Source organism: Oncorhynchus mykiss, chromosome 18 (genome assembly GCF_057628025.1).
Source record: "Oncorhynchus mykiss isolate SJ-2025 chromosome 18, ASM5762802v1, whole genome shotgun sequence".
Lineage (NCBI taxonomy): Eukaryota > Metazoa > Chordata > Actinopteri > Salmoniformes > Salmonidae > Oncorhynchus > Oncorhynchus mykiss.
In genome coordinates, this window is record NC_143039.1 from 52,085,306 (window position 1) to 52,112,299 (window position 26,994).

General features: G+C 39.9%; 1 protein-coding gene and 8 non-coding genes across 12 annotated transcripts; all 9 read right to left on the reverse strand.

Moving 5' to 3' along the window:
• Positions 1-251: 251 nt before the first annotated feature.
• On the reverse strand, positions 252-334 carry trnal-uaa (transfer RNA leucine (anticodon UAA)). The gene has a single exon. It is a non-coding gene; the product is annotated as a tRNA-Leu (tRNA).
• Positions 335-1,071: 737 nt separating this feature from the next.
• On the reverse strand, positions 1,072-1,154 carry trnal-uaa (transfer RNA leucine (anticodon UAA)). The gene has a single exon. It is a non-coding gene; the product is annotated as a tRNA-Leu (tRNA).
• Positions 1,155-1,891: 737 nt separating this feature from the next.
• On the reverse strand, positions 1,892-1,974 carry trnal-uaa (transfer RNA leucine (anticodon UAA)). Its single transcript has one exon. It is a non-coding gene; the product is annotated as a tRNA-Leu (tRNA).
• Positions 1,975-2,701: 727 nt separating this feature from the next.
• On the reverse strand, positions 2,702-2,784 carry trnal-uaa (transfer RNA leucine (anticodon UAA)). The gene has a single exon. It is a non-coding gene; the product is annotated as a tRNA-Leu (tRNA).
• Positions 2,785-3,521: 737 nt separating this feature from the next.
• trnal-uaa (transfer RNA leucine (anticodon UAA)) lies at positions 3,522-3,604 on the reverse strand. Its single transcript has one exon. It is a non-coding gene; the product is annotated as a tRNA-Leu (tRNA).
• A 727-nt stretch (positions 3,605-4,331) lies between these two features.
• trnal-uaa (transfer RNA leucine (anticodon UAA)) lies at positions 4,332-4,414 on the reverse strand. Its single transcript has one exon. It is a non-coding gene; the product is annotated as a tRNA-Leu (tRNA).
• A 681-nt stretch (positions 4,415-5,095) lies between these two features.
• trnal-uaa (transfer RNA leucine (anticodon UAA)) lies at positions 5,096-5,178 on the reverse strand. Its single transcript has one exon. It is a non-coding gene; the product is annotated as a tRNA-Leu (tRNA).
• Positions 5,179-5,864: 686 nt separating this feature from the next.
• On the reverse strand, positions 5,865-5,947 carry trnal-uaa (transfer RNA leucine (anticodon UAA)). Its single transcript has one exon. It is a non-coding gene; the product is annotated as a tRNA-Leu (tRNA).
• A 13,760-nt stretch (positions 5,948-19,707) lies between these two features.
• Positions 19,708-26,218, reverse strand: LOC110496346 (uncharacterized). Of its 4 annotated transcripts, none has more exons than XM_036952913.2 (7): positions 25,915-26,218; positions 23,970-24,139; positions 23,703-23,776; positions 23,169-23,308; positions 21,404-21,573; positions 21,136-21,209; positions 19,708-20,964 (listed from the first exon to the last, which is right to left on the reverse strand). In XM_036952913.2, the coding sequence occupies exons 1-7, from the start codon at positions 25,976-25,978 to the stop codon at positions 20,799-20,801; spliced, it is 858 nt and encodes a 285-aa protein (XP_036808808.1). In that variant the 5' UTR covers positions 25,979-26,218; the 3' UTR covers positions 19,708-20,798. The 4 variants fall into 4 exon arrangements, 2 of the variants coding, with proteins under 2 accessions (XP_036808808.1, XP_036808809.1); XM_036952914.2 differs by having other exon boundaries at positions 19,708-20,765; positions 25,915-26,160; XR_016488524.1 differs by lacking the exon at positions 23,169-23,308 and having other exon boundaries at positions 19,708-20,765; positions 25,915-26,132.
• Positions 26,219-26,994: the final 776 nt, after the last annotated feature.

The following is a 26,994-nucleotide window of genomic DNA, read 5'->3' on the forward strand; positions in this document are numbered from 1 at the left end:
AAGATCTAAATGAGACTTGTTGACATGCAAATCAAACTTAATACAAGAATGGGGTTTCGAAGCAAGAAGAATAATAATTAAGTTGATAATGACTCTAACACCATAACCACTTAGGTATCATTTGTGTTTTTAAAGGATAAATACTTGAAGGCGGAATAACGGGAACAAAGACAATTCTTTCAGCTTTCATCCAAAGACATTTCAAATGAGTGAAAGGACAATTGATTACATCCAAATGATAGAAGAACTCATACCAGGAGTGGGGTTCTAACCCACGAGGACATATGTCCATTGGATCTTAAGTCCAACGCCTTAACCTCTCGGCCATCCTGGTGTTATAAACACAAAATCAAGGGCGCAGTCAAAATGGAATAAGGAACACACAGTTAGATCTTTTGGCTTTGATCCAGACAATATGTAAATGAAACTTGATTACATCCCAATCAAACTTTCTACCAGATGTAGGTTTGGAACAAACAAGAACATTTTAATTTCGATCATGAGTCTAACGCCTTAAACACACTGACATCCAGGTGTTTCTAAAAGACTAACAAGACCTGAGTCAAAGTAGATGATCTTGTCATAGTCAGTTCATTCAGATTTGATCCACGCTAATTGGAAATGAATTAAAGGTGGGTTGATTACATCCAAAGTAAGTTTTTTCCAGGAATGCGGTTGGTATCCACAAGAAGATAGCATTCATTGGATTTTTATTCCAACAGTCTAAACCACTCAGCCATCCTGGTGTAAAGTGCAATCAAGAACCCAGTGAAATTGGAATGAGGAGCACACAGTCAGTTATTTTGGCTTTGAGCCAGACAAGATCTAAATGAGACTTGTTGACATGCAAATCAAACTTAATACAAGAATGGGGTTTCGAAGCAAGAAGAATAATAATTAAGTTGATAATGACTCTAACACCATAACCACTTAGGTATCATTTGTGTTTTTAAAGGATAAATACTTGAAGGCAGAATAACAGGAACAAAGACAATTCATCCAGCTTTCATCCAAAGAAATTTCAAATGAGTGAAAGGACAATTGATTACATCCAAATGATAGAAGAACTCATACCAGGAGTGGGGTTCGAACCCACGAGGACATATGTCCATTGGATCTTAAGTCCAACGCCTTAACCTCTCGGCCATCCTGGTGTTATAAACACAAAATCAAGGGCGCAGTCAAAATGGAATAAGGAACACACAGTTAGATCTTTTGGCTTTGATCCAGACAATATGTAAATGAAACTTGATTACATCCCAATCAAACTTTCTACCAGATGTAGGTTTGGAACAAACAAGAACATTTTAATTTCGATCATGAGTCTAACGCCTTAAACACACTGACATCCAGGTGTTTCTAAAAGACTAACAAGAGCTGAGTCAAAGTAGATGATCTTGTCATAGTCAGTTCATTCAGATTTGATCCACGCTAATTGGAAATGAATTAAAGGTGGGTTGATTACATCCAAAGTAAGTTTTTTCCAGGAATGCGGTTGGTATCCACAAGAAGATAGCATTCATTGGATTTTTATTCCAACAGTCTAAACCACTCAGCCATCCTGGTGTAAAGTGCAATCAAGAACCCAGTGAAATTGGAATGAGGAGCACACAGTCAGTTATTTTGGCTTTGAACCAGACAAGATCTAAATGAGACTTGTTGACATGCAAATCAAACTTAATACAAGAATGGGGTTTCGAAGCAAGAAGAATAATAATTAAGTTGATAATGACTCTAACACCATAACCACTTGGGTATCATTTGTGTTTTTAAAGGATAAATACTTGAAGGTGGAATAACGGGAACAAAGACAATTCTTTCAGCTTTCATCCAAAGACATTTCAAATGAGTGAAAGGACAATTGATTACATCCAAATGATAGAAGAACTCATACCAGGAGTGGGGTTCGAACCCACGAGGACATATGTCCATTGGATCTTAAGTCCAACGCCTTAACCTCTCGCCCATCCTGGTGTTATAAACACAAAATCAAGGGCGCAGTCAAAATGGAATAAGGAACACACAGTTAGATCTTTTGGCTTTGATCCAGACAATATGTTGATTACATCCCAATCAAACTTTCTACCAGATGTAGGTTTGGAACAAACAAGAACATTTTAATTTCGATCATGAGTCTAACGCCTTAAACACACTGACATCCAGGTGTTTCTAAAAGACTAACAAGAGCTGAGTCAAAGTAGATGATCTTGTCATAGTCAGTTCATTCAGATTTGATCCACGCTAATTGGAAATGAATTAAAGGTGGGTTGATTACATCCAAAGTAAGTTTTTTCCAGGAATGCGGTTGGTATCCACAAGAAGATAGCATTCATTGGATTTTTATTCCAACAGTCTAAACCACTCAGCCATCCTGGTGTAAAGTGCAATCAAGAACCCAGTGAAATTGGAATGAGGAGCACACAGTCAGTTATTTTGGCTTTGAGCCAGACAAGATCTAAATGAGACTTGTTGACATGCAAATCAAACTTAATACAAGAATGGGGTTTCGAAGCAAGAAGAATAATAATTAAGTTGATAATGACTCTAACACCATAACCACTTAGGTATCATTTGTGTTTTTAAAGGATAAATACTTGAAGGCGGAATAACGGGAACAAAGACAATTCTTTCAGCTTTCATCCAAAGACATTTCAAATGAGTGAAAGGACAATTGATTACATCCAAATGATAGAAGAACTCATACCAGGAGTGGGGTTCTAACCCACGAGGACATATGTCCATTGGATCTTAAGTCCAACGCCTTAACCTCTCGGCCATCCTGGTGTTATAAACACAAAATCAAGGGCGCAGTCAAAATGGAATAAGGAACACACAGTTAGATCTTTTGGCTTTGATCCAGACAATATGTAAATGAAACTTGATTACATCCCAATCAAACTTTCTACCAGATGTAGGTTTGGAACAAACAAGAACATTTTAATTTCGATCATGAGTCTAACGCCTTAAACACACTGACATCCAGGTGTTTCTAAAAGACTAACAAGACCTGAGTCAAAGTAGATGATCTTGTCATAGTCAGTTCATTCAGATTTGATCCACGCTAATTGGAAATGAATTAAAGGTGGGTTGATTACATCCAAAGTAAGTTTTTTCCAGGAATGCGGTTGGTATCCACAAGAAGATAGCATTCATTGGATTTTTATTCCAACAGTCTAAACCACTCAGCCATCCTGGTGTAAAGTGCAATCAAGAACCCAGTGAAATTGGAATGAGGAGCACACAGTCAGTTATTTTGGCTTTGAGCCAGACAAGATCTAAATGAGACTTGTTGACATGCAAATCAAACTTAATACAAGAATGGGGTTTCGAAGCAAGAAGAATAATAATTAAGTTGATAATGACTCTAACACCATAACCACTTAGGTATCATTTGTGTTTTTAAAGGATAAATACTTGAAGGCAGAATAACAGGAACAAAGACAATTCATCCAGCTTTCATCCAAAGAAATTTCAAATGAGTGAAAGGACAATTGATTACATCAAAATGATAGAAGAACTCATACCAGGAGTGGGGTTCGAACCCACGAGGACATATGTCCATTGGATCTTAAGTCCAACGCCTTAACCTCTCGGCCATCCTGGTGTTATAAACACAAAATCAAGGGCGCAGTCAAAATGGAATAAGGAACACACAGTTAGATCTTTTGGCTTTGATCCAGACAATATGTTGATTACATCCCAATCAAACTTTCTACCAGATGTAGGTTTGGAACAAACAAGAACATTTTAATTTCGATCATGAGTCTAACGCCTTAAACACACTGACATCCAGGTGTTTCTAAAAGACTAACAAGACCTGAGTCAAAGTAGATGATCTTGTCATAGTCAGTTCATTCAGATTTGATCCACGCTAATTGGAAATGAATTAAAGGTGGGTTGATTACATCCAAAGTAAGTTTTTTCCAGGAATGCGGTTGGTATCCACAAGAAGATAGCATTCATTGGATTTTTATTCCAACAGTCTAAACCACTCAGCCATCCTGGTGTAAAGTGCAATCAAGAACCCAGTGAAATTGGAATGAGGAGCACACAGTCAGTTATTTTGGCTTTGAGCCAGACAAGATCTAAATGAGACTTGTTGACATGCAAATCAAACTTAATACAAGAATGGGGTTTCGAAGCAAGAAGAATAATAATTAAGTTGATAATGACTCTAACACCATAACCACTTAGGTATCATTTGTGTTTTTAAAGGATAAATACTTGAAGGCAGAATAACAGGAACAAAGACAATTCATCCAGCTTTCATCCAAAGAAATTTCAAATGAGTGAAAGGACAATTGATTACATCCAAATGATAGAAGAACTCATACCAGGAGTGGGGTTTGAACCCACGAGGACATATGTCCATTTGATCTTAAGTCCAACGCCTTAACCTCTCGGCCATCCTGGTGTGATAAACACAAAATCAAGGGCGCAGTCAAAATGGAATAAGGAACACACAGTTAGATCTTTTGGCTTTGATCCAGACAATATGTAAATGAAACTTGATTACATCCCAATCAAACTTTCTACCAGATGTAGGTTTGGAACAAACAAGAACATTTTAATTTCGATCATGAGTCTAACGCCTTAAACACACTGACATCCAGGTGTTTCTAAAAGACTAACAAGAGCTGAGTCAAAGTAGATGATCTTGTCATAGTCAGTTCATTCAGATTTGATCCACGCTAATTAGAAATTACCTAAAGGTGGGTTGATTACATCTAAAGAAAGTTTTTTCCAGGAATGCGGTTGGTATCCACAAGAAGATAGCATTCATTGGATTTTTATTCCAACAGTCTAAACCACTCAGCCATCCTGGTGTAAAGTGCAATCAAGAACCCAGTGAAATTGGAATGAGGAGCACACAGTCAGTTATTTTGGCTTTGAACCAGACAAGATCTAAATGAGACTTGTTGACATGCAAATCAAACTTAATACAAGAATGGGGTTTCGAAGCAAGAAGAATAATAATTAAGTTGATAATGACTCTAACACCATAACCACTTAGGTATCATTTGTGTTTTTAAAGGATAAATACTTTCATCCAAAGAAATGAAAATTGATTACATCCGAATGATAGAAGAACTCATACCAGGAGTGGGGTTCGAACCCACGAGGACATATGTCCATTGGATCTTAAGTCCAACGCCTTAACCTCTCGGCCATCCTGGTGTTATAAACACAAAATCAAGGGCGCAGTCAAAATGGAATAAGGAACACACAGTTAGATCTTTTGGCTTTGATCCAGACAATATGTAAATGAAACTTGATTACATCCCAATCAAACTTTCTACCAGATGTAGGTTTGGAACAAACAAGAACATTTTAATTTCGATCATGAGTCTAACGCCTTAAACACACTGACATCCAGGTGTTTCTAAAAGACTAACAAGAGCTGAGTCAAAGTAGATGATCTTGTCATAGTCAGTTCATTCAGATTTGATCCACGCTAATTGGAAATGAATGAAAGGTGGGTTGATTACATCCAAAGTAAGTTTTTTCCAGGAATGCGGTTGGTATCCACAAGAAGATAGCATTCATTGGATTTTTATTCCAACAGTCTAAACCACTCAGCCATCCTGGTGTAAAGTGCAATCAAGAACCCAGTGAAATTGGAATGAGGAGCACACAGTCAGTTATTTTGGCTTTGAACCAGACAAGATCTAAATGAGACTTGTTGACATGCAAATCAAACTTAATACAAGAATGGGGTTTCGAAGCAAGAAGAATAATAATTAAGTTGATAATGACTCTAACACCATAACCACTTAGGTATCATTTGTGTTTTTAAAGGATAAATACTTTCATCCAAAGAAATGAAAGGAAAATTGATTACATCCGAATGATAGAAGAACTCATACCAGGAGTGGGGTTCGAACCCACGAGGACATATGTCCAGTGGATCTTAAGTCCAACGCCTTAACCTCTCGGCCATCCTGGTGTTATAAACACAAAATCAAGGGCGCAGTCAAAATGGAATAAGGAACACACAGTTAGATCTTTTGGCTTTGATCCAGACAATATGTAAATGAAACTTGATTACATCCCAATCAAACTTTCTACCAGATGTAGGTTTGGAACAAACAAGAACATTTTAATTTCGATCATGAGTCTAACACCTTAAACACTCTGCCATCCAAGTGTTTCTACAAGATTAAAACGAGCCAAAATGGTAGAATTTGTCAAAGTAATTTCTTTCAGATTTCATCCACGCTGAATGTAGATGAGTGGAAGGAGGGTTGATTACATCCAAGGCAACTTCTTCCAGGAATGGGGTTGGTACCCAAGCAAGCACAGTTCATTGGCTCTTAATTCCAACGCCTTCAACTCTCGGCCATCCTGATGTGAAGAACACAAAATCAAGTACCCAGTCAAAATGGAATAAGGAGCACACAGTCAGTTATTTTAGCTTTGAACCAGACAATATCTAAATGAGACTTGTTGACATTCAAATCATACTTAATACAAATTACATTTAGGGCCAGGCTTCATTTTGAGCCTGCTTTTTTCACGGTTGCTGCACTCAGAGCGAGCTACGGTCAAGTGGGGTGTCTCGTTGAACTCGGCACGGTCTGGAGACTATGGTGATGCCATTTTTAGTGTTGATTTCATAATGCCATTTTGGTGATGGTCCCTCTCTGTTTAAACATACTGAAAATGTACAAAAGTCAACTAGCAAGTCAGTGTCCATCAGTCAATTAGATGTCATTCTGACACCAAACTGATACCATCTGACACCAAACCCACATTTTCCAACTCGTTTAGAAGCCAACTATCACATATTTCCGAGCAGGCCCATAATTCACAGCGCCTTCAGTTTAAAACATAATAAAAACGTAAAACACATAGTTACGTTCTAGCTGCGGGTCCAGTCCTGACATTATGTGTAGGCCTATGTGAGGCGACCCCGAATCCCGAGTTTCAGCTCGATAGGTCATACGGTGCCCGAGCAAGACCTTAATTGGTGCTGAAAATCCACTTTTTTTCCATGCCTTGCTACGGGGTCCTTGAATGAGCTATCGGACAGAAACGTTGGGGTCCATCTCTATGGGCCGACTCTATGGGCCGGCTGGTTTCAATGCACCTAGTCTTGCGACTCTGGGACTTTTCTAAATGTCGTCATTTTCGTAATGGTCAAAATGAATTGAAGTCATTGCAAATGTACGAGGCTGTTTCTCGGTCCGAGAACCTTCTAGAGCTAAGTAACTCACCACGCATTATCGACCTGAGGTTTAGAACAGGTTTCTAAAGTTTCAGAACTCTAGGTCTGACGGTTCTTTTTTAGTTTGAACAAAGGTAACTATTGCAGGCACTGTTTGTCTCTACGCACCACACTGTGTCCCTCTGTCCTAGCTGTGTGTGTGTGATTTTTTCTTGAAAATGTTATGGGAGACATGACTGATTTACAGTTCATGGGGGTTGCCTAATCACACATATGAAGTTTTGAAAAGATCTGACCTTTTTAACCCTTCGAAACAGCCCCTATGACACCATTTAAGGCATTTCCGGTTGGCACAGGAAGTTATAAGTAAACACATAACCTGATTCGGGTATGCCTTTACAGAAGACAGAGTTTTAAGTGTTTACGTTAAAAACTGACCGATTTACACAGGGTTGAATGCACTATTTATCACAAACTGCTGGTTGGGTATGGAAAAACACTTTTAGGGTGATTTTAACCCCTTCCGGTTGCTCCAGGAAGCTTAGAATCAACACAGGCAGACCTCATAGTGGCCTGATGGATTGTCATCGAAGACAGGTTCATAAGACATTCATAACCTACATAGTCTTCAGGTTGAATTTAGGGGCATCTCAGGAACGTTCCTGAGGTCAAATTGTGCTTCTCACCCTAAAGGTTCTCCCACTGTCACCCAAAAGCAAATGAAAATTAGGGCCAGGCTTCATTATGGGCCTACTTTTTCTCATGGTCGTTGTGCTTAGACTGAGCGAGCTACGGTCAAGCGGGGCATCTCGTTGAACTCGGCACAGCCTAGAGATTATGGTAATGCTATTGTAGGCTCTGAGTGTCTTTAAGCACAGCACTTTGTCACTCCATCCTTGCTGTGTGTGTGTGTGTTGAGAGAGCTTTTCTTTGACATCTATTGGGAGAAATGACTGATTTACAGTTCATGAGGGTTGCCTAATAACACATTTGAAAAGATCAGACCTTTTTAACCCTTCAAAACAGCACCTATGACACCATTTTAAGGCACTTCCGGTTTACACAGGAAGCTGAAAGTGAACACATATCCTCCTTGGGGTAGGCACTTATAGACTTTTGAGTTTTAGGTCTTTACGTTAAGAACTGACTTATTTACAGCAATCAGGTTTAGTGAGTGTGTGTTATTTCAGAAAATCACAGAAAATCACAGAAATCTCGCAGAGCTCCGAAGCACACTTTAAAAATATTTGAATGGACACACTGCAACTGGATCTGTAACTTAAAATAAAACAACACCTATTTTTGAACATCACCAATTTGACATTGTACGATTTCTCTTAAATTACGATAGATAAATGGCAACCGTAAGGCTCTCCAGAGGGTAGTGAGGTCTGCACAACGCATCACCGGGGGCAAACTACCTGCCCTCCAGGACACCTACACCACCCAATGTCACAGGAAGGCCATAAAGATCATCAAGGACAACAACCACCCGAGCCACTGCCTGGTCACCCCGCTATTATCCAGAAGGCGAGGTCAGTACAGGTCCATCAAAGCTGGGACCGAGAGACGGAAAAACAGCTTCTATCTCAAGGCCATCAGACTGTTAAACAGCCACCACTAACATTGAGTGGCTGCTGCCAACACACTGACTCAACTCCAGCCACTTTAATAATGGGAATTGATGGGAAATGATGTAAAATATATCACTAGCCACTTTAAACAATGCTACCTAATACAATGTTTACATACCCTACATTATTCATCTCATATGTATACGTATATACTGTACTCCATATCATCTACTGCATCTTTATGTAATACATGTATCACTAGCCACTTTAACTATGCCACTTTGTTTACATACTCATCTCATATGTAGATACTGTACTCAATACCATCTACTGTATCTTGCCTATGCCGCTCTGTACCATCACTCATTCATATATCTTTATGTACATATTCTTTATCCCCTTACACTTGTGTCTTATAAGGTAGTAGTTTTGGAATTGTTAGCTAGATTACTTGTTGGTTATTACTGCATTCTCGGAACTAGAAGCACAAGCATTTCGCTACACTCACATTAACATCTGCTAACCATGTGTTTTTGACAAATAAAAATTGATTTGATTTGATTTAGTTATTTTTTTATTGACACCGTAGGTTCCTTTACTTTGACGTGAAGTGCAAAAATTATTGCTCTATTTTCATCTTTAACCTTTAATCCCAGAAAATGGCCATAACTCAAAAACCGTTGAGGCCTAGACGCCATCTTGTTCGGGGCCAACTGCCCATTATGCCAAACATATGCTCACCAAGTTTCGTCTTCGAAATCTTTTCCGTTTAGGAGATAAGGCCACGTCGTGATTGGTGATGTTTTGTACATTTGCAATATGATTCCATTCGCCCTCTTGTGGGATTTACCGGGAGAGTGGAAAAATGACCAAAATGTGAACATTTTATAAAACGGAAACAGAAAGTCCGAGATACTTCGTTAGATGACTTCATGGAAGATCCGGCCCTGCCGCTCGGCCCGACGCCGTCCGCAAATTTTAGAAAAGTTGTCGGACATCTTAAGGGACCATACATTTGCAATGTGGACTTTCTCACTAACCATATGGCAAATGTCAAAATGTTCCCTTAAGGTATGAACGGGGTTTCGAAGCAAATAGAAAAAATGAATAAGTTGATAATGACTCTAAGACCTTAACCACTAAACCATCTTTTGTGTTTCTAAAAGATAAACACTTGCTGAGTAAAGGGAACAAAGTCAATTCTTTCAGCTTTGATCCCCAAAAAATTCAAATGAGTGAAAGGACAATTGATAAGCTCCAACTCAAAGAACTATCTACCAGGAGTGAGGTTTGAACCCATGAGGACATATGTCCATTGGATGTAAAGTCCAACACCTTAACCTCTCAGGCCATCCTGATGTTAAGAACACAAAATCAAGTGCCCAGTCAAAAGGGAATAAGGAGCACAAGGTCAGTTATTTTGGCTTTGAGCCAGACAATATCTAAATGAAACTGGTTCACATCCAAATCAAACTTAATACAAGAACGGAGCTTCGAAGCATAAGAATAATAAAAAAGTTGATAATGACTAAGACCTTAACCACTCAACCATCTTTTGTGTTTTTAAAGGATAAACACTTGCTGAGTCAAGGCGGAATAAGGGGAACAAAGTCAATTCTTTCAGCTTTGATCCAAACCAATTTCAAATGAGTGAAAGGACAATTGATAAGATCCACCTCATAGAAACTTCCATCAGGAGTGGGGATCGAACACACGAGGACATATGTCCATTGGATCTTAAGTCCAACGCCTTAATGCCCATGATTTTGGAATGAGATGTTAGACAAGTAGGTGTCCACATACTTTTAGTCATAGTTCAAACAAAAGATTTCTTCGTAAGCTATAGTATTTGACTGGACTGATTTTATGCTGACAATGTCAGTCATTTATTGCCCATTGTTTCTATGAGCATACAGCATTACAATAGTGGGCACTAAGTTCTATTTAAAACTTTACATTCAATTATTTCAATGGACACTGTAGCAATGCTCTATTGGTCTTAAATATTTCATTGTCACGTCACTGGTCAAAAGACACATCAGCTACGGCAAACTGTTTCACACACAGTTATTCTTACTGATGACAGCCTGCCGATAGAGTGTTTGAGGGCAGTACTTCAGGTCCATTTGCATGATGATTAATTGGCACTCCATTGAGAACATAGGGTCGAAAGTTGAATTGGAGATAATGGGATTGAAAAGGCCACATACACAATGCAGGCTGTAACCAAGTACAATGACAATGTGGCCATAAGAATGTGCCCACACTTAGAAAATGAGACACATGCACACCTGCACTTGTCTGTAAAAATCCTTGTTTTAATATACAAAAACAAATTCACACATCATGGGCTCAGCTTTGCATCACATTCTAGGGTTTTGAGTGTTTTACAACTGTGTAATACAAAGGGATTTAATTACAGGATGAGGAAATTGAAATAATTACATTATTTACTGTACCATGTTAACAATTCATGATTAGATAGAAACTAGCTTCCCCGAACCAAAAGCTAATAGAATTTTTGAACAGAATGGAAGTCTGGTTTTAAAAACTTTTGAATGTTTCAGCTTTTTTTGGTTTCCTGTCAATGAACTCTGCTTTTATACAACGTGTGGGTCTAATCCTGAATACTGATTCGTTAAAACCGCATTCTAGCCAGTGTCTGTTCCACAAGTTGCCACCTATGACATTAAAATGCCTATTTACTCTGTTCCATCTGACTGTGCAATCAACTTTCTCATCAGCCCAGCCAGGCAATTTATGAACTTGATCTCCACTATAAAAATAATCTAGACATTATCTTGTATTTCTTTTGGATGAACATTTAGTTTTCAACAGCGGAGATTTGCATAAACCTTGCTGTCTGTCTCTCCGACATTTGCAACATTCAAATTCGATCTCCTGCTGTTCCATGGTAATGAATGTGTCGGGAGTCGGGATGAGACAGACAGGCAGCGTTTCTCAGCCAGTCCAAATCATGAATCAGCTGGCATTATTTTTATGGATATATACACAAAGAAATCTATTTAAAAAAGGTCAAATGAAACGCAGCTGATTTGCAGTCTTTCCAGCTTCTGTTTGAAGTGTTTGTTTTACTGTAGCTGTGTTGTTGGCTAGCTCCTCTGAACAACAGTGTCCTGACAGTAAGTACATTTTCTGTGCCAGGCGAAATCGCAACTCATTAGCTCATTGTTATGAATGTATCCATAAATGTCACTAGAAAACAGGTTAAACAAATGCAAATGCAGCTACTTTGCAGTTATTCTGGCATCACTTTTTGACGTGACTGTAAGTTAGCCGTAGTTGGCTAGCTAGCAGGCAAGGCATAAGAAAGTTGCCAGCCAGTATGACAATGGAATATTTAGAAAGAACGAGTTGCGACCCTGCATTGTGTACGTGGCCTTTTCAATCCCTTTATCTCCAATTCAACTTTCGACCCTATGTTCTCAATGGAGTGCCAATGAATCATCATGCAAATGGACCTGAAGTACTGCCTTCAAACACTCTATCGTCAGGCTGTCATCAGTAAGAATAACTGTGTGTGAAACAGTTTGCCGTAGCTGATAAGTGTCTTTTGACCAGTGACGTGACAATCAGATATGTAAGACCAATAGAGCATTGCTACAGTGTCCATTGAAATAATTGAATGTAAAGTTTTAAATAGAACTTAGTGCTTAGTACTATTGTAATGCTGTATGCTCATAGAAACAATGGGCAATAAATGACTGACATCGTCAGCATAAAATCAGTCTAGTCAAATACTGTAGCCTACGAAGAAATCCTTTGTTTTAACTATGACTAAAAGTATGTGGACACCTGTGTGTCTAACACCTCATTCCAAAATCATGGGCATTAATATGGATTTTGTCCCCCCTTTGCCGCTATAAAAGCCTATATCCTTCTGGGAAGGCTTTCCACTAGATGCTGGAACTTTGTTGTGGGGACTGATGTTAGACTATTAGGCCTGGCTCACAGTCGGTGTTCCAATTCATCCCAAACACGTTCGATGGGGTTGAGGTTAGGGCTCTGTGCAGGCCAGTCAAGTTCATCCACAACGATCTCAAACAATTTCCGTATTTGTGCACGGGGTAGTTGTCATGCTGAAACAGGAAAGGGCCTTCCCCAAACTGCTGCCACTGTTGCACAGAATCGTCTAGAATGTCATTCTATACTGTAGCATGAAGATTTCCCTTTACTGGAACTAAGGGGCCTAGCCCGAACAATGAAAAACAGCCCCAGACCCTTATTCCTCCTCCACCAAACTTTATAGTTCACACTATACATTCGTGCAGGTAGCATTATCCTTTCATCTGCCAAACCCAGATTCGTCCATCGGACTACCAGATGGTGAAGCGCGATTCATCACTCTAGAGAATGCAATTCCACTGCTCCAGAGTCCAATGGAAAAGAGCTTTACACCACTCCAGCCAACACTTGGAATTGCTCATCCTGATCTTAGGCTTGTGTGTGGATGCTCGGCCATGGAAACCCATTTCATGATGCTCCCGACAAAATGTTGCAACCAAGAACAGATGATTTTCACGCGCTACACGCTTCAGCACTCTATTGTGCCATTCTGGGAGCTTGTGTAGCCTTCCACTTCGCGGCTGAGCTGTTGCTGCTCTTAGACGTTTCCACTTCACAATAATAGCACTTACAGTTGACCAGGGCAGCTCTAGCAGTGTGGAAATTTGACAAACTGACTTGTCGGAAAGGTGCTATCCTATGACGGTGGCAAGTTGAAAGTCACTGAGCTCATAAGTTATGCCATTCTACTGCCAATGTTTGTCTATGGAGATTGCATGGCTGTGTGCTCGATTTTATACACCTGTCAGCAACGGGCGTGGCTGAAAAGCTGAATCCACTCATTTGAAGGGGTGACCAAATACGTTTGTATATATGAACAAAACAATGTCAAAGAAACAGGGGTGGCAGGGTAGCCTAGTGGTTAGAGCGTTAGAGTAGAAACCAAAAGGTTACAAGATTGATTCCCCGAGCTGACAAGGTAAAAATCTGTCATTCTGCCCCTGAACGAAACAGTTAATGCACTGTTCCTAGGCCATCATTGAAAATATGAATTTGTTCTTAACTGACTTACCTAGCTAAATGAAATAACCAAAAATGTGCAGGAATACAATAATACTCAATGTCAGTCAATGAAAAATATATAAAATCTCTTAAAATGTATTGTATTAAGATGTCTTGTCAGTTTGCTGTCTTTGTTAGCAGTCTAACTAACAGTGGGGTACAGCAGGTCAGACATCAAGGGGAGACTTGTCGAGGCCTGGTTACAGATGGAGTTTACATCGCGAGGCAATGGCTCCCTCTGCTGGACGTGCCATGTCTCAATGGGCTTCCCGGTCAGGACTAATTGGGGCTTGTTAAGTAATCAAGGGTCTGATTGCTCACCAGCTGCACGAGTCCCATAAAGCTGCCAGATGGGCAGCACACGAGGGAGGGGACTGGGGGAAGAGAGGTTACTCCCGTATAGTCGTGCTCCGTAACGGAGGGAACTCAGTTTTGTTCCCCCCAGGACACAGAAAGACCCAGGAGCCCAGAAGACGGTATACCGGCTAGTGTTTCCTTTTAGTTTGTTATTTAAATAAACACCCTTGAAACTGAGCTAATCCAACTCTATCTTTATCTGATCTATGTAAATGTTTTGACCAAACCCCCTGGTCTGCTACAAGTGGTGTAGAATGAGGGCATTCTGATTACCTGGTCAGATCAGGATTGACGTTCACATAGCATCAGCATGAACGAGTTGATAGCTCAGTTCGTCCGGGTCCAACAAGCAAAACAGATGGTTCAGGAACGAACTCTGGAGGAACAGCGGCTACAAAATGCCCACCTCGTTGAGTAAGCTACAAGGAGGAGTGCCTCCTGAATCGCATCCAAACCAGTTTTTAATTAAGCTAATGAAGATGAAGACATCAAAACATACCTCTGCATGTTTGAACGGACAGTGCTACGGCAAAGATGGCCAAGGCTGAAGTGGGCAAGTCTGCAGGCCCCGTTCCTCTCTGGGAACGCCCAACAGGGGTATTGGGACCATAACAACAAAGAGGTGGCTAACTACGACTGTCTCAAATGGGAGATACTCAGCCGCTATGGGTACAGCCTGGCCCATCGGGCCCAACTGTTCCCCAACTGGAGGTTCGTGGACAATGCCTCTCCCCAAGCCCAGATGAGCGACCTACTGCGCATCACCAGGGCATGACTCATAACTGACATAGCCACTCTAGCCAAAGTGGGCCTGCATGCATTCCCCAGATCTTGGAGGGCCTCCTGGAAGCAGTGGAGACACATCAGGACACTGAGGCCCTGCTGAGGGGGAGCCGAGCCGAGGACCCGTCCGAGCTGACGGAAGGACAACCTCACTGCTGCCGGAATCGACAGTCGGCAGGGCCAAATGGCCGCAGACCCATGGAGAGACGACTGGGGGAGAGCAGACCCGCTGCCGACGACCCCAGGTAAATGGAGACCAAAGCAGGTGTTTTGAGTTTGGCGCCCAGGGGCACCTTGCCTGGAATTGCCTGTCTAGAGAGGAGTCGATGCCATCAGCCAGCCCTTGAGGTGAGGTGGGCCGCGCAGTGCACTACGTCACCTCCTGTTGTGCGCACATGGAACCAACGGCACTAATTGGCCTGGTGAAGGTTGACGGACACAACACGGAACCTCTATTAGACTCCGGGAGTGTGGTTATGCTCGTATCAACGAGCCTGCTGGGGCAAGGGACCGAACGTGGTAGGGAGATGTCCGTTTCCTGTGTCCACAGTGACACAAATCGGTATCCAACCATACAGGCCAGTATCATGACGTCACAAGGGAGCTGCCGGATGATGGTAGGTGCCATACCGGAGTTGCCGGTACCCCTCCTTCTGGGATGAGATTGACCGCTGTTCAACCCCCTGGTGAACAACTGGAGGAGGAGCCCATCCTCCCCTTCATCGATTTCAATGGACCAGCCGAGACACTCGCTGGGGGCACACTGAGGGGACAAGTCGGGACAGCGCAGTGGAAGGATCTGAACTTGAACTTGAACCTGGTAAAAAAAAAGCATGAGGACACCGGTACGTCCTGTTAAACCTTCTTAGGGATAGGGGGCAGTATTCGGAAGTTCGGATGACTGACGTGCCCAAAGTAAACTGCCTGTTTCTCAGGCCCAGAAGCTAGGATATGCATATAATATGTAGTATTGGATAGAAAACACTCTCTGAAGTTTCTGAAACTGTTAAAATAATGTCTATGAGTATAACAGAACTGATATGGCAGGTGAAAACCCAAGGAGAATCCATCCGTAATTTTTGTTGTTGTTGAGGTGACCACCCATTGAAATGCTTGCCTATGGGAAATTGAAAGGAAATCCTCCCAGAATGCAATTCCGGTATTGAACACACTATTCTCCGTCTTAAATTATATAGTTTATTTACATATTAGGGTACCTGAGGATTGATTAGAAACATTGTTTGACTTGTTTGGACGAAGTTTATTGGTAACTTTTGGGATTCCTTTGTATGCATTTTGAACGAGTGGAACAGGTGGATTACTGAATCAAGAACGCCAACTAAACTGACTTTTTTTGGGTTATAAAAAGGACTTTATCGAACAAAACGACCGTTTGTTGTGTAGCTGGGACCCTTGGGAATGCAAACCGAGGAGGATCTTCAAAGGTAAGTGATTTATTTTATCGCTATTTCTGACTTTTGTGACGTCTCTGCTGGTTTGGAAAATAATTTAAATGCTTTTGTATGCTGGGCACTGTCCTCAGATCCTCGCATGGTATGCTTTCGTGGTAAAGCCTTTTTGAAATCTGACAAAGCGGCTGTCACGCCCTGACCTTAGAGAGCCTTTTTACTTCTCTATTTGGTTAGGTCAGGGTGTGATTTGGGTGGGCATTCTAGTTTTCTATTTCTTTGTTGGCCGGGTATGGTTCCCAATCAGAGGCAGCTGTCTATCGTTGTCTCTGATTGGGGAACATACTTAGGCAGCCTTTATTCCACCTTTAGTTTGTGGGATCTTGTTTGTGTGTAGTTGCTTTCTGCACTGCATGTAGCTTCACGTTCGGCTGTAGTTAGTTTTTTCGTGTTCATCAAAATAAAATGATGTACGCTTACCATGCTGCACCTTGGTCTGATTCTTCCGTCAACGAACGTGACAGCAGCTGGATTAACAGGAAGTTAAGCTTTTAAATGATGTATGACAGTTGTATTTTCATGAATGTTTAATATTACGATTTTTGTATTTTTAATTTCGTGCTCTGCAATTTCACCGGATGTTGTCGAGATGGCGAGCTAGCGTCCCACCTTTCCCAAATAAGTTAATAGTAGATTATGCCACCCGGTATCACGAGGCCATTCCCCTATGGGCGGCTGTATCCAAGAGAATTGCCCGGGAGATGTTCTACCTATTTTGCCGCGTGGGCATCCCGAACGAGATCCTAACAGACCAAGGTACTGAGTTTAAGTCCTGCCTAATGAAAGATTTGTGTGCTCTCCTGCAGATCAAAGAGATCCAGACCTCCATCTTTCACCCGTAGATGGATCGGCTCGTCGAGTGGTTCAATAAAACGCTCAAACAAATGCTGTGGAAGGTCATCGAGCAGGACGGGAAGAACTGGGACCAGCTACTACCCCACCTAATGTTCTCGATCCGAGAAGTACTCCAGTCATCCACCGGGTTTTCCCCCTGTAGAATTTCTCTATGGGAGGAGTCCACGCGGCCTACTGGACCTCGCCAAGGAGGTATGGGAAGCCCAACCAACCCCCTTACACAGCGTGGTAGAACATGTGGAGACGATGAGGGAGCGGATGACAGCCATATGGCCATTGATAAGGGAACATGTGGAGAAGGCACAACGCGCCCAAGCCCAGGTCTACAATCTGGGAACCCAGCCCTGAGAATTTCCGGTGGCAGACAAGGTGTTGGTCTTAATCCCCATGGCTGAAAGTAAGTTCCTTGCAACATGGCACTGTGCATGGTACAGCCCCATTGTATTGGTGCCCAAACCAGACATTAGCCTGCGCTTCTGTAATGATTTCCGGGGTGTGAATGACATCAGCTTGTTAGACACCTACCCCATGCCGAGGGTGGACAAGCTTATCGACCGATTGGGAAATGCCCGGCACATCAGCACCCTCGACTTGACCAAAAGATATTGGCAGGTACAGTTGGCAGCGGTGTGGGTGAACGGATTTCCGCATGTGTATTTCCCACCGTAAAGAATGGAGGGGGAGGTGTTGTGGTGTGGGGGTGATTTGCTGGTTAAACCAGCATGGCTACCACAGCATTCTGCTACGATACGCCATCCCATCTGGTTTGGGCTTAGTGGGACTATCATTTGTTTTACAACAAATTTGATTGATTGATTTTTACACGCTTATATAGTTTAAACGAGGCACGTCAACTAGAAATGGAATGGAAATACTGTATAGTCAATGGATTACACGGTTCTGGGTGAAGGTGTTTTGCACCAAAAGTATAAGGTTTTTCAAAACCATCTCATTACAATCACACTGGTAGCACATCCGGCAGGAAGAGCTCAAGTGAACATAACTGAGTGTTTGTGTAAAGCTTAGTGGGATTACGGCCTGAAAGACTATTTTATTTTGCAGACTTGACTTTCCCGATTGTGTATTGCCCCTGTACTTTCGAACTCATAATGTACAAACACAATGTGGATTTGCTGGTCATGATTGTAAAATAAGATTTTCACAGGCATCTGTATATTTATCCTTCTTATTCCGGATATTTATATACATTTGCGGTAGCAACTTGGTTTGAACCTGGTTTTGAACGAATGAATCCACATTTGGTTTTCATATATTTATATATTTTTTTCCTTTTTTTTATTGCAAGATAAAACCAAACATACCACATTGTTTAATAAGCATTTAAATTATTATTTAATATATAAACATGATTTTAAAAAAGCAATTATCAGGTATGAAGTTAAGACCCAGATGCAGACCATGTCGAGTAAACAATTGTTTCTCATTCCAACAGGGGCAGGGAATAGACAGGTCAAGGCAGGCAGGGGTCAGATAACCAGAGGTGGGCCAATGGTACCGAATGATAGGCGGACTCAGGGTCAGGGTAAGGCGGAGGTCGGAAATCCAGAGGGGGAAAAGGTACAGGTCGGCAGGCAGGCTCAGGCAGCGTGGTCAGGCAGGCTAGCTCGGAGTCAGGACAGGCAAGGGTCAAAACCGGGAGGGTGAGAAAAGAGACTGGAAAAAGCAGGAGCTGAGACACAAAACGTTGGTTGACTTGAACAAACAAGACGATAACAAAACTTACAGGTGACTGGGGCAGCTCAAGCAGGGAGGAAATTTGACAAACTGACGTGCCATGTTGAAAGGCATTGAGCTCTTCAGTAAGGACATTCTACTGCCAATGTTTGACTATGGAGATTGCGTGGATGTGAGGTTGATTTTACACACCAATCAGTAATGGGTGTGTCACACCCTGACCATAGTTTACTTTGTATGTTCTATGTTTTGTTTGGTCAGGGTGTGATCTGAGTGGGCATTCTTGTCTTGTTTGTCTGTTTCTGTGTTTGGGCCTGATATGGTTCTCAATAGGAGGCAGGTGTTAGTCATTGTCTCTGATTGGGAGCCATATTTAGGTAGCCTGTTTTGTGTTGGGTTTTGTGGGTGATTGTTCCTGTCTTTGTGTTTGTTACACCAGATAGGGCTGTTTTCGGTTTTTCACATTTCTTGTATTTTAATCTTTATTAAAGATGTATCACAATAACCACGCTGCGTTTTGGTCCGCCTCTCCTTCAACAGAAGAAAGCCGTGACAGGGTGAGGCTGGAATAGCAGAATCCACTCATTCAAAGAGGTGTCCATATACTTTTGTATTTATAGTATATTTCTTCATTAAACTACTTTTAATGTCTGAAAATACCAACTTTGATGTTGGAGTGAACTGTCAGTTTAATGAGGATACTTCCATGAAGAAGAGGTTCTTGGTTCTCAACATTTATTTACAAGTCTTCCATTAAATTGTACATAAAATGTGATACAAACTCAGAAATGTACTCCTATTTACATGTGTAATTCTCAAGTCCCAAATCCTAACTTGAGATCTGTGCGTGTAACTGGAGTTTTTGAAAATCTTCCATTGACATCAATGGGAACTCAAGTCAAGTTAGGATTCAGACCTCCATCTATTTCCATTTTGCAAGATGTCACATTATTACTGCACTTGTTAGCCAATGATTTATATATACACATGATTACTATTTGGGGGGCTCTATTGAAGCCACCATGCCTCCATCTTGACACTCCCTCACCATTATTTTATTTTGGAAGCTATAGAATTTTTTTATTTCTACATTTGTTTTTGCCACATTTATTCTATTCTATTGCACACTTTTACATTGTATTATGTGAGCTAAACATTCAAATAAAAATAATATAAAAATGTTTCCTTACAGTATAGTTTTGAGATTACTGTCCCAACAATAAACAAATATTTAAATACATGTCATTTTGTCCTTGAAACATTTAATTGAAATACTGTAGAATTCAATGTACTCTTGTGAAGGACTGCTCCTACTGGAGAGTGCCAAAATGGCCGACTGGTGTCTTCAAAGCCTGTCAATGGCCAATACATACCATTAGCAATCCAGGGCTTGTATACATCATTACTGTAAACTCCCGATTCAAATAACTGACCAATTAAGGAACTCTTTGATTTAATTTTTGATTTAACATTCATCTTTAGCATTATACAATTGAGCAGTTGAACATGATGCAACGCAAAACATCTGAGATATGTGCCAATGAAAAATCTGAATATAACAGACATCAGATACAATACAAAAATACTAGCAAGGTTGCCCAAAACTTATGCGCAAGATTTGTGGAATAAATACAAACATATGAAATCATTCAAATCATTTTCATCCTATATAACATGCTAAATTCTTGACAAACTATACTGTATCTACAGAGGTTGTGACATGGTTTTGCTTGTAGCTCATCTTTGTCAGATCTTGTTCTGCAGACAAGAGTTTGCCTGGAAAAATAGAGATGTACAGTACCAGGACAGTCAGTTAGTATATTTGTATGTCTTACACTCAATATAATTTGTATCTATCTGAAGAGAGGCAGAAGGATTGGCTTCGATATGATCCAGGAAATCAAACTTGACCACAAATCTATTCATAGACATTGTGTTGAAAACTATGTCAGCGTTTGCGATCACTGATCCATTTCTGTAAAAGATAAGATTCAGAAAATTAAGAATGTTAGATGATACAGTATAATAAAATATCCTCACCCAACCTTGACCGGGTGGAGGTGGGCATTAAACACGTCTTGTAAACCAGAAGATCACAGACATTTTTATCTAAAGGACCCAGGTGACTTAGTCAAGCTTACTGTACCTGAAAGTCATTGTTGCAACGCCCTCATAAGTGGATGCTGTTCCGGATGTAGGAGACTTGTAGACATCAGCAAGCTGAAAATACAAAATTGTCACAATTTTCATCATTGTCATGAGACCATCACTTTTAGAGATAATTCCTGCTGTGATAATATTGTAAGTAAGTAAGTAAGTAAGCCTTTTCCGAGCCAGAACAGCACATAGGCCCGTGCTCTGGTATAGTTTATATTGTGGTGTTGTTTAATTCAAGGCATGGTTCTCAATCTTACCAGTTGGCTGACCTCGTCATACATTTTCTTGTAGTCCTCGGATTTGGGATTCAATAGGGAGTAATTGAAGACCCGATTGGTGATCTTTATGCACATCTGGAATACCATTTTGTTTGTTGGGGTGGTGCTCATACCTGCTGGAGTGACTGAGTAGGGCACTGACGGAGAACCTGTGGCAAGCAAAAATATACACCTTATTCAAGTGGATCATTTAAGGCTATGAGTGCAACATGGACTTCTATAGCATTCATCTTGGGAATTTGAGGATTTTTGAGGTAGCCTAAAGTACTAACAGATGTAGGATCTTCATTTGAGCCAGTTTGCTAGAAGCCTTTTAGAAGCCTTTTTAAACCTGGAAAATATACTACAAGTGTAAATTTTCTGGTGTGCAGGAATTCTCAGTTACAAAACAGTGATCAAAAGAAGATCCTACATCTGTAGCACACACACACATAGAGCTGTTGGCTGTATAGTTTGAGATTCCAACGTCGGGTGTAAATGAGTGTTAAGATCAGGAAAATTTCCTCTCACAACCTTTACAAGCCAGAATGTTGAGTATAATTATACTTGAAATTACTTTACCTGTTGTCCGTGTAAAGAAAATTCAAATCTCATTTCATTTAACATTCTGGCTTGTAGAGGTTGTCAGTGGAAACTTTCCTTATCCATTTATTCCTGACGTAGAATTCAATGCAATTCAATATCGGGTCTTCAGGCTAGGTTTGAGAGTGTATATAAAAGTAATGCAGTGAGCAAATCTGGTGGCCCATTAGGAAACATAACAATCATAATGGAGTATCAGATACTCATAAAGGTGTGGTATTAATTTGGATTACTCTTTAGCTTTAGATTACTCTATCCACATCAGACATCAATTGAAGTAAAATACCCCTCTCAAATTTGTTAACACTTAGATTGACTTTGCTAATTAGTTGTTGCAGGACACTCATGGAGTTCTGACTGTAGAGAATACTCTCGAGCGATTCCATAACTGTCATTATTATGCAAGCCATTTAGGGTTGGGACTTTAGTATACAAGGACCATTGTCCTTTTAGCGCAAATGAGACAAACCAAAGTAGATTGAGTTAAATGATGGATATATTTCAGGCATCTTTTCCCACTCAAAATCAGCCAAGTACACCTGAATCAACGCAAAGACAATCACCAGTTGGGCCAAATTATAGCCAGTCTACTTTGTTATCTAATAGACATTTCATAGTCATCACAATATATATTTGTGCTTTGAGTTGGTGCTAGGGACACAATAATTTGATCTGCTGGTCTATCTGAATGTCGGTAAGTGCCATTGAATACACAGTCTTTGAAAATAGACAGTGAAGGTAGATGGTTTACTGAATCAAACATATAAAATATGAATAATATTTCAGGTATACTATACAAAATGTGTACAGATATATATAATTTTATATATCTTACCCTAATATATAAAATAATATATATAGTGGGACAGTATATTGAAATTGATATCAGACAAACGTCTTACATAACCATAATAGAAGGGGCTGATTGCTTCAAAATCAGTCTGTAAGACACTTAAACATCTCACAACATTCAATTTTCCTGTCATTTAAGTCCTACCCAAGTACCCATACAGTATGCACCAGGTTTTGATAGAGATTGCATTGTAAAATTAATAAAATTTCTCAATACTATAAGGTATATGAGGTATATCATATTATACATTCATCATGAATCATTATTACATTATGGAAAATACAATATTGGTATATTTGTACGTCTTACATTCAACATAATTTGTATCTATCTGGAGAGAGGCAGAAGGATTGGCTTTGATTTGATCCAGGAAATCAAACTGGACCACAAATCTATTGATAGACATTGTGTTGAAAACTATGTCAGCGTTTGCGATCACTGATCCATTTCTGTAAAAGATAAGATTCAGAAAATTAAGAATGTTAGATACAGTATAATAAAATATTCCCACCCAACCTTGACCGGGTGGAGGTGGGCATTAAACACGTCTTGTAAACCAGAAGATCACAGCCATTTTCATGTTTTTATTTTGTTTCAAAGTTTGAAATGGCTGTTTAAAACACTACCACAACCCACCAAAACTTAACCTAAAGGTTATTTCGACATTGAAGCTATAATTTTGACAAGCTTACATAGTTTAGACGAGGCAAGTCATTCCAATTCATAATTTCATGTTTCGGTCTGTCAAGGACAGATATAAATGCAGTGAGTTTATACTTTAGTTACACATCCTCTCAAAAGCTCATCTAAAGGATCCAGGTGACTTAGTCAAGCTTACTGTACCTGAAAGTCATTGTTGCAACGCCCTCATAAGTGGATGCTGTTCCGGATGTAGGAGAATTGTAGGCATCAGCAAGCTGAAAAATACTCAATTATGTCACAACTTTCATCATTGTCATGAGACCATCACTTTTAGAGATAATTCCTGCTATGATAATATTGTAAGTAAGCGAGTAAGCCTTTTCCGAGCCAGAACGGCACATAGGCCCGTGCTGTGGTATAGTTTACATCGTGGTGTTGTTTAATTCAAGGCATGGTTCTCAATCTTACCAATTGGCTGACCTCGCCATACAATTTCTTGTAGTCCTCAGAATTGGGATTCAATAGGGAGTCATTGAAGACTCGGTTGGTGATCTTCATGCCCAACTGGAAGACCGCTTTTTTTGTGGGGGTGGTGCTCATACCTGCTGGAGTGACTAAGCAGGGCACTGACAGGGAACCTGTGGCAAGCAAAAATATACACCTTATTCAAGTGGATCATTTAAGGCTATGAGTGCAACATGGATTTCTATAGCCTTCATCTTGGGAATCAGAGGATTTTTGAGGTAGCCTAAAGTACTAACAGATGTAGGATCTTCATCTGAGACAGTTTGCTATGGCAGGAAAATCATCTGCATCAACAGGAAATAAGAATTATGTGGATTATAATAAATGGACCATTTTTGTGGAGGTTGATACATTTTTCATTAGGGCAAATCAAATCTGGCATGTTAAAGGGAAATTACTAACTTTAGAAGCCTTTTCAAACCTGGAAAACATACAAGTGTGCATTTCCTGCTTGCAGGAAAATTCTTCGCAACAAAAGAGTGATCAAAAGAAGATCCTACATCTGTAGCACACACATAGAGCTGTTGGCTGTATAGTTTGATATTCCAACGTCGGGTATAAATGAGTGTTAAGATCAGAAAAGTTTCCTCTAACGACCTTTAGAAGCCAGAATGTTGAATATAATTATATTTGAAATTACTTTACCTGTTGTCCGTGTAAAGTAAGTTCAAATCTCATTTCATTTAACATTCTGGCTTGTAGAGGTTGTCAGTGGAAACTTTCCTTATCCATTTATGCCCGACGTAGAATTCAATGCAATTCAATATCGGGTCTTCAGGCTAGGTTTGAGAGTGTATATAAAAAGTAATGCAGTGAGCAAATCTGGTGGCCCATTAGGAAACATAACAATCATAATGCAGTATCAGCTATTCATAAAGGTGTGGTATTAATTTGGATTACTCTTTAGCTTTAGATTACTCTATCCACATCAGACATCAATTGAAGTACAATACCCCTCTCAAATGTGTTAACACTTAGATTGACTTTGCTAATTAGTTGTTGCAGGACACTCATGGAGTTCTGACTGTAGAGAATACTCTTGAGCGATTCCATAACTGTCATTATTATGCAAGCCATTTAGGGTTGGGACTTTAGTATACAAGGACCATTGTCCTTTTAGCTCAAATGAGACAAACCAAAGTAGATTGAGTTAAATTATGGATATATTTCAGGCATCTTTTCCCACTCAAAATCAGCCAAGTACACCTGAATCAACGCAAAGACAATCGCAGTTGGGCCAAATAATAGCCAGTCTACTTTGATATCCAATAGCCATTTCATAGTCATCGCAATATATATTTGTGCTTTGAGTTGGCGCTAGGGACACAATAATTAGATCTGCTGGTCTTTTTGAGTGCCAGTAAGTGCCATTGAATACAGTCTTTGAAAATAGACAGGTAAGGTAGATGGTTTACTGAATCAAACATGATATTAATAATGTTTTTTTCATACTATACAAAATGTGTACAGATAGATATACTTTGATATATAATACCCTAATATATAAAATAATATATATTAGGGTACAGTATATTGAAATTGATATCAGACAAACATCTTAATTAACCATAATTAAAGGTATTGATTACTTCAAAATCAGTCTGCAAGACACTTAAACATCTCACACAATGTGATTTTCCTGTCATTTAAGTGCTACTCAAGTACCAATAAAGTATGCATCAAGTTTTTGATAGAGATTGCATTGTATCACTTCTTACTACTGTAAGGTATATAATATTATACATTCACACATATATACACATTTATAATATATTCATTTTGTAATCTTTAAAATTCCTCCAACTTCAAGCCTCAGAAAAATGTGTCCTTCCTTTTTCCATAAAGCAACAATAATGTTGTACCTACCTAACTGGATGCATTTTCTTACCTGAGATGGCAAATATTAAGATGCATTGTGTAATCCTGAACAGGCTAGTTAAAGGTAGTACCATCTTGATGGGTAAAATCTGGCTATTGAAACGAATTCAACCAAATATATGATACAAATTATTTAACTTCTCAAGCATGGAGTTTTCAATGATGAGATGTAGTTTGTCATCTGCAGGGTGAGGTACCAGTCTTTTATCTGGGACCACCTACGTCAGGTGTGACTCGACAGGAGCCGTGTGGGTCTGAGGCTGGGCGGTGCTAAAAAAAAATGGTGAGACATGTATCACACCTCAACTCTGATTACTTCGGTGATTCCTGAACTGAACCCATGTGGATCTGAAAAAACTGAATATCTTTATTTGGGCAAGGGTTCATGTCCTGACACTTGTGTAAACCCTTGGCTGGGCTGCATTAACTTAATACAATGGGAAATGGCTTAATAGTTGTATTAGCTCCTGGATAACACTATTAAATACAATTTTAGACTGAAGAGAGCGGAAGGAATGCAATTGAGACTTGAGAGTGCTAACCAAATGGAAGTTTTTCCAATACACTGTACTCTGACTGTGTTTTCTCAGACTAAATCAGCATTTTCTGTAGCTGATCAAAAAGCTATTTTATAATGAATTTAAACTTATTGATAACTCAATTTCAAATTTCATAATTGATTAGGACCTGTTTATACACAAACAAAACATCACATTGACTTTAGCTTTTTGACTAACCTATTCCTACAATCGTCCTTCAAAAAGGAGGGTGAGTCAAAGGAGGACACAAAGAAAATTGTTTGATGTATGTAGCTTGGCTTTCTAATCCATATATAAATAGGTTGTATTTGATGTCTCACAGCCTTGGAGTAGGGAACACCTTTGCTTACTATTATTAAGTATCCAACCAAAAGTTGACTCACTGTTGTGGAATGGCAAACACTGTGGGATGTGAATAAGACCAGGGTTGGGCAATAACTGATTACATGTAATCTGATTATTTTTTAAACTATTCAGTTACCTTACCAGCAAAGGTATTGTAATCAGATTACAGAAATATTACAAAAAATGAAATACTTGGATTATTTTTA

Coding starts and splice junctions, on each gene's coding strand:
- LOC110496346 (XM_036952913.2), bottom strand. CDS start 25,978: ATGGTACTACCTTTAACTAGCCTGTTCAGGATTACACAATGCATCTTA. Junction 23,309..23,702: donor GTTGCAACAATGACTTTCAG/GTACAGTAAGCT, acceptor TATCTTTTACAG/AAATGGATCAGTGATCGCAA. Junction 21,210..21,403: donor ATGACGAGGTCAGCCAACTG/GTAAGATTGAGA, acceptor TTGTATTTTCAG/CTTGCTGATGTCTACAAGTC.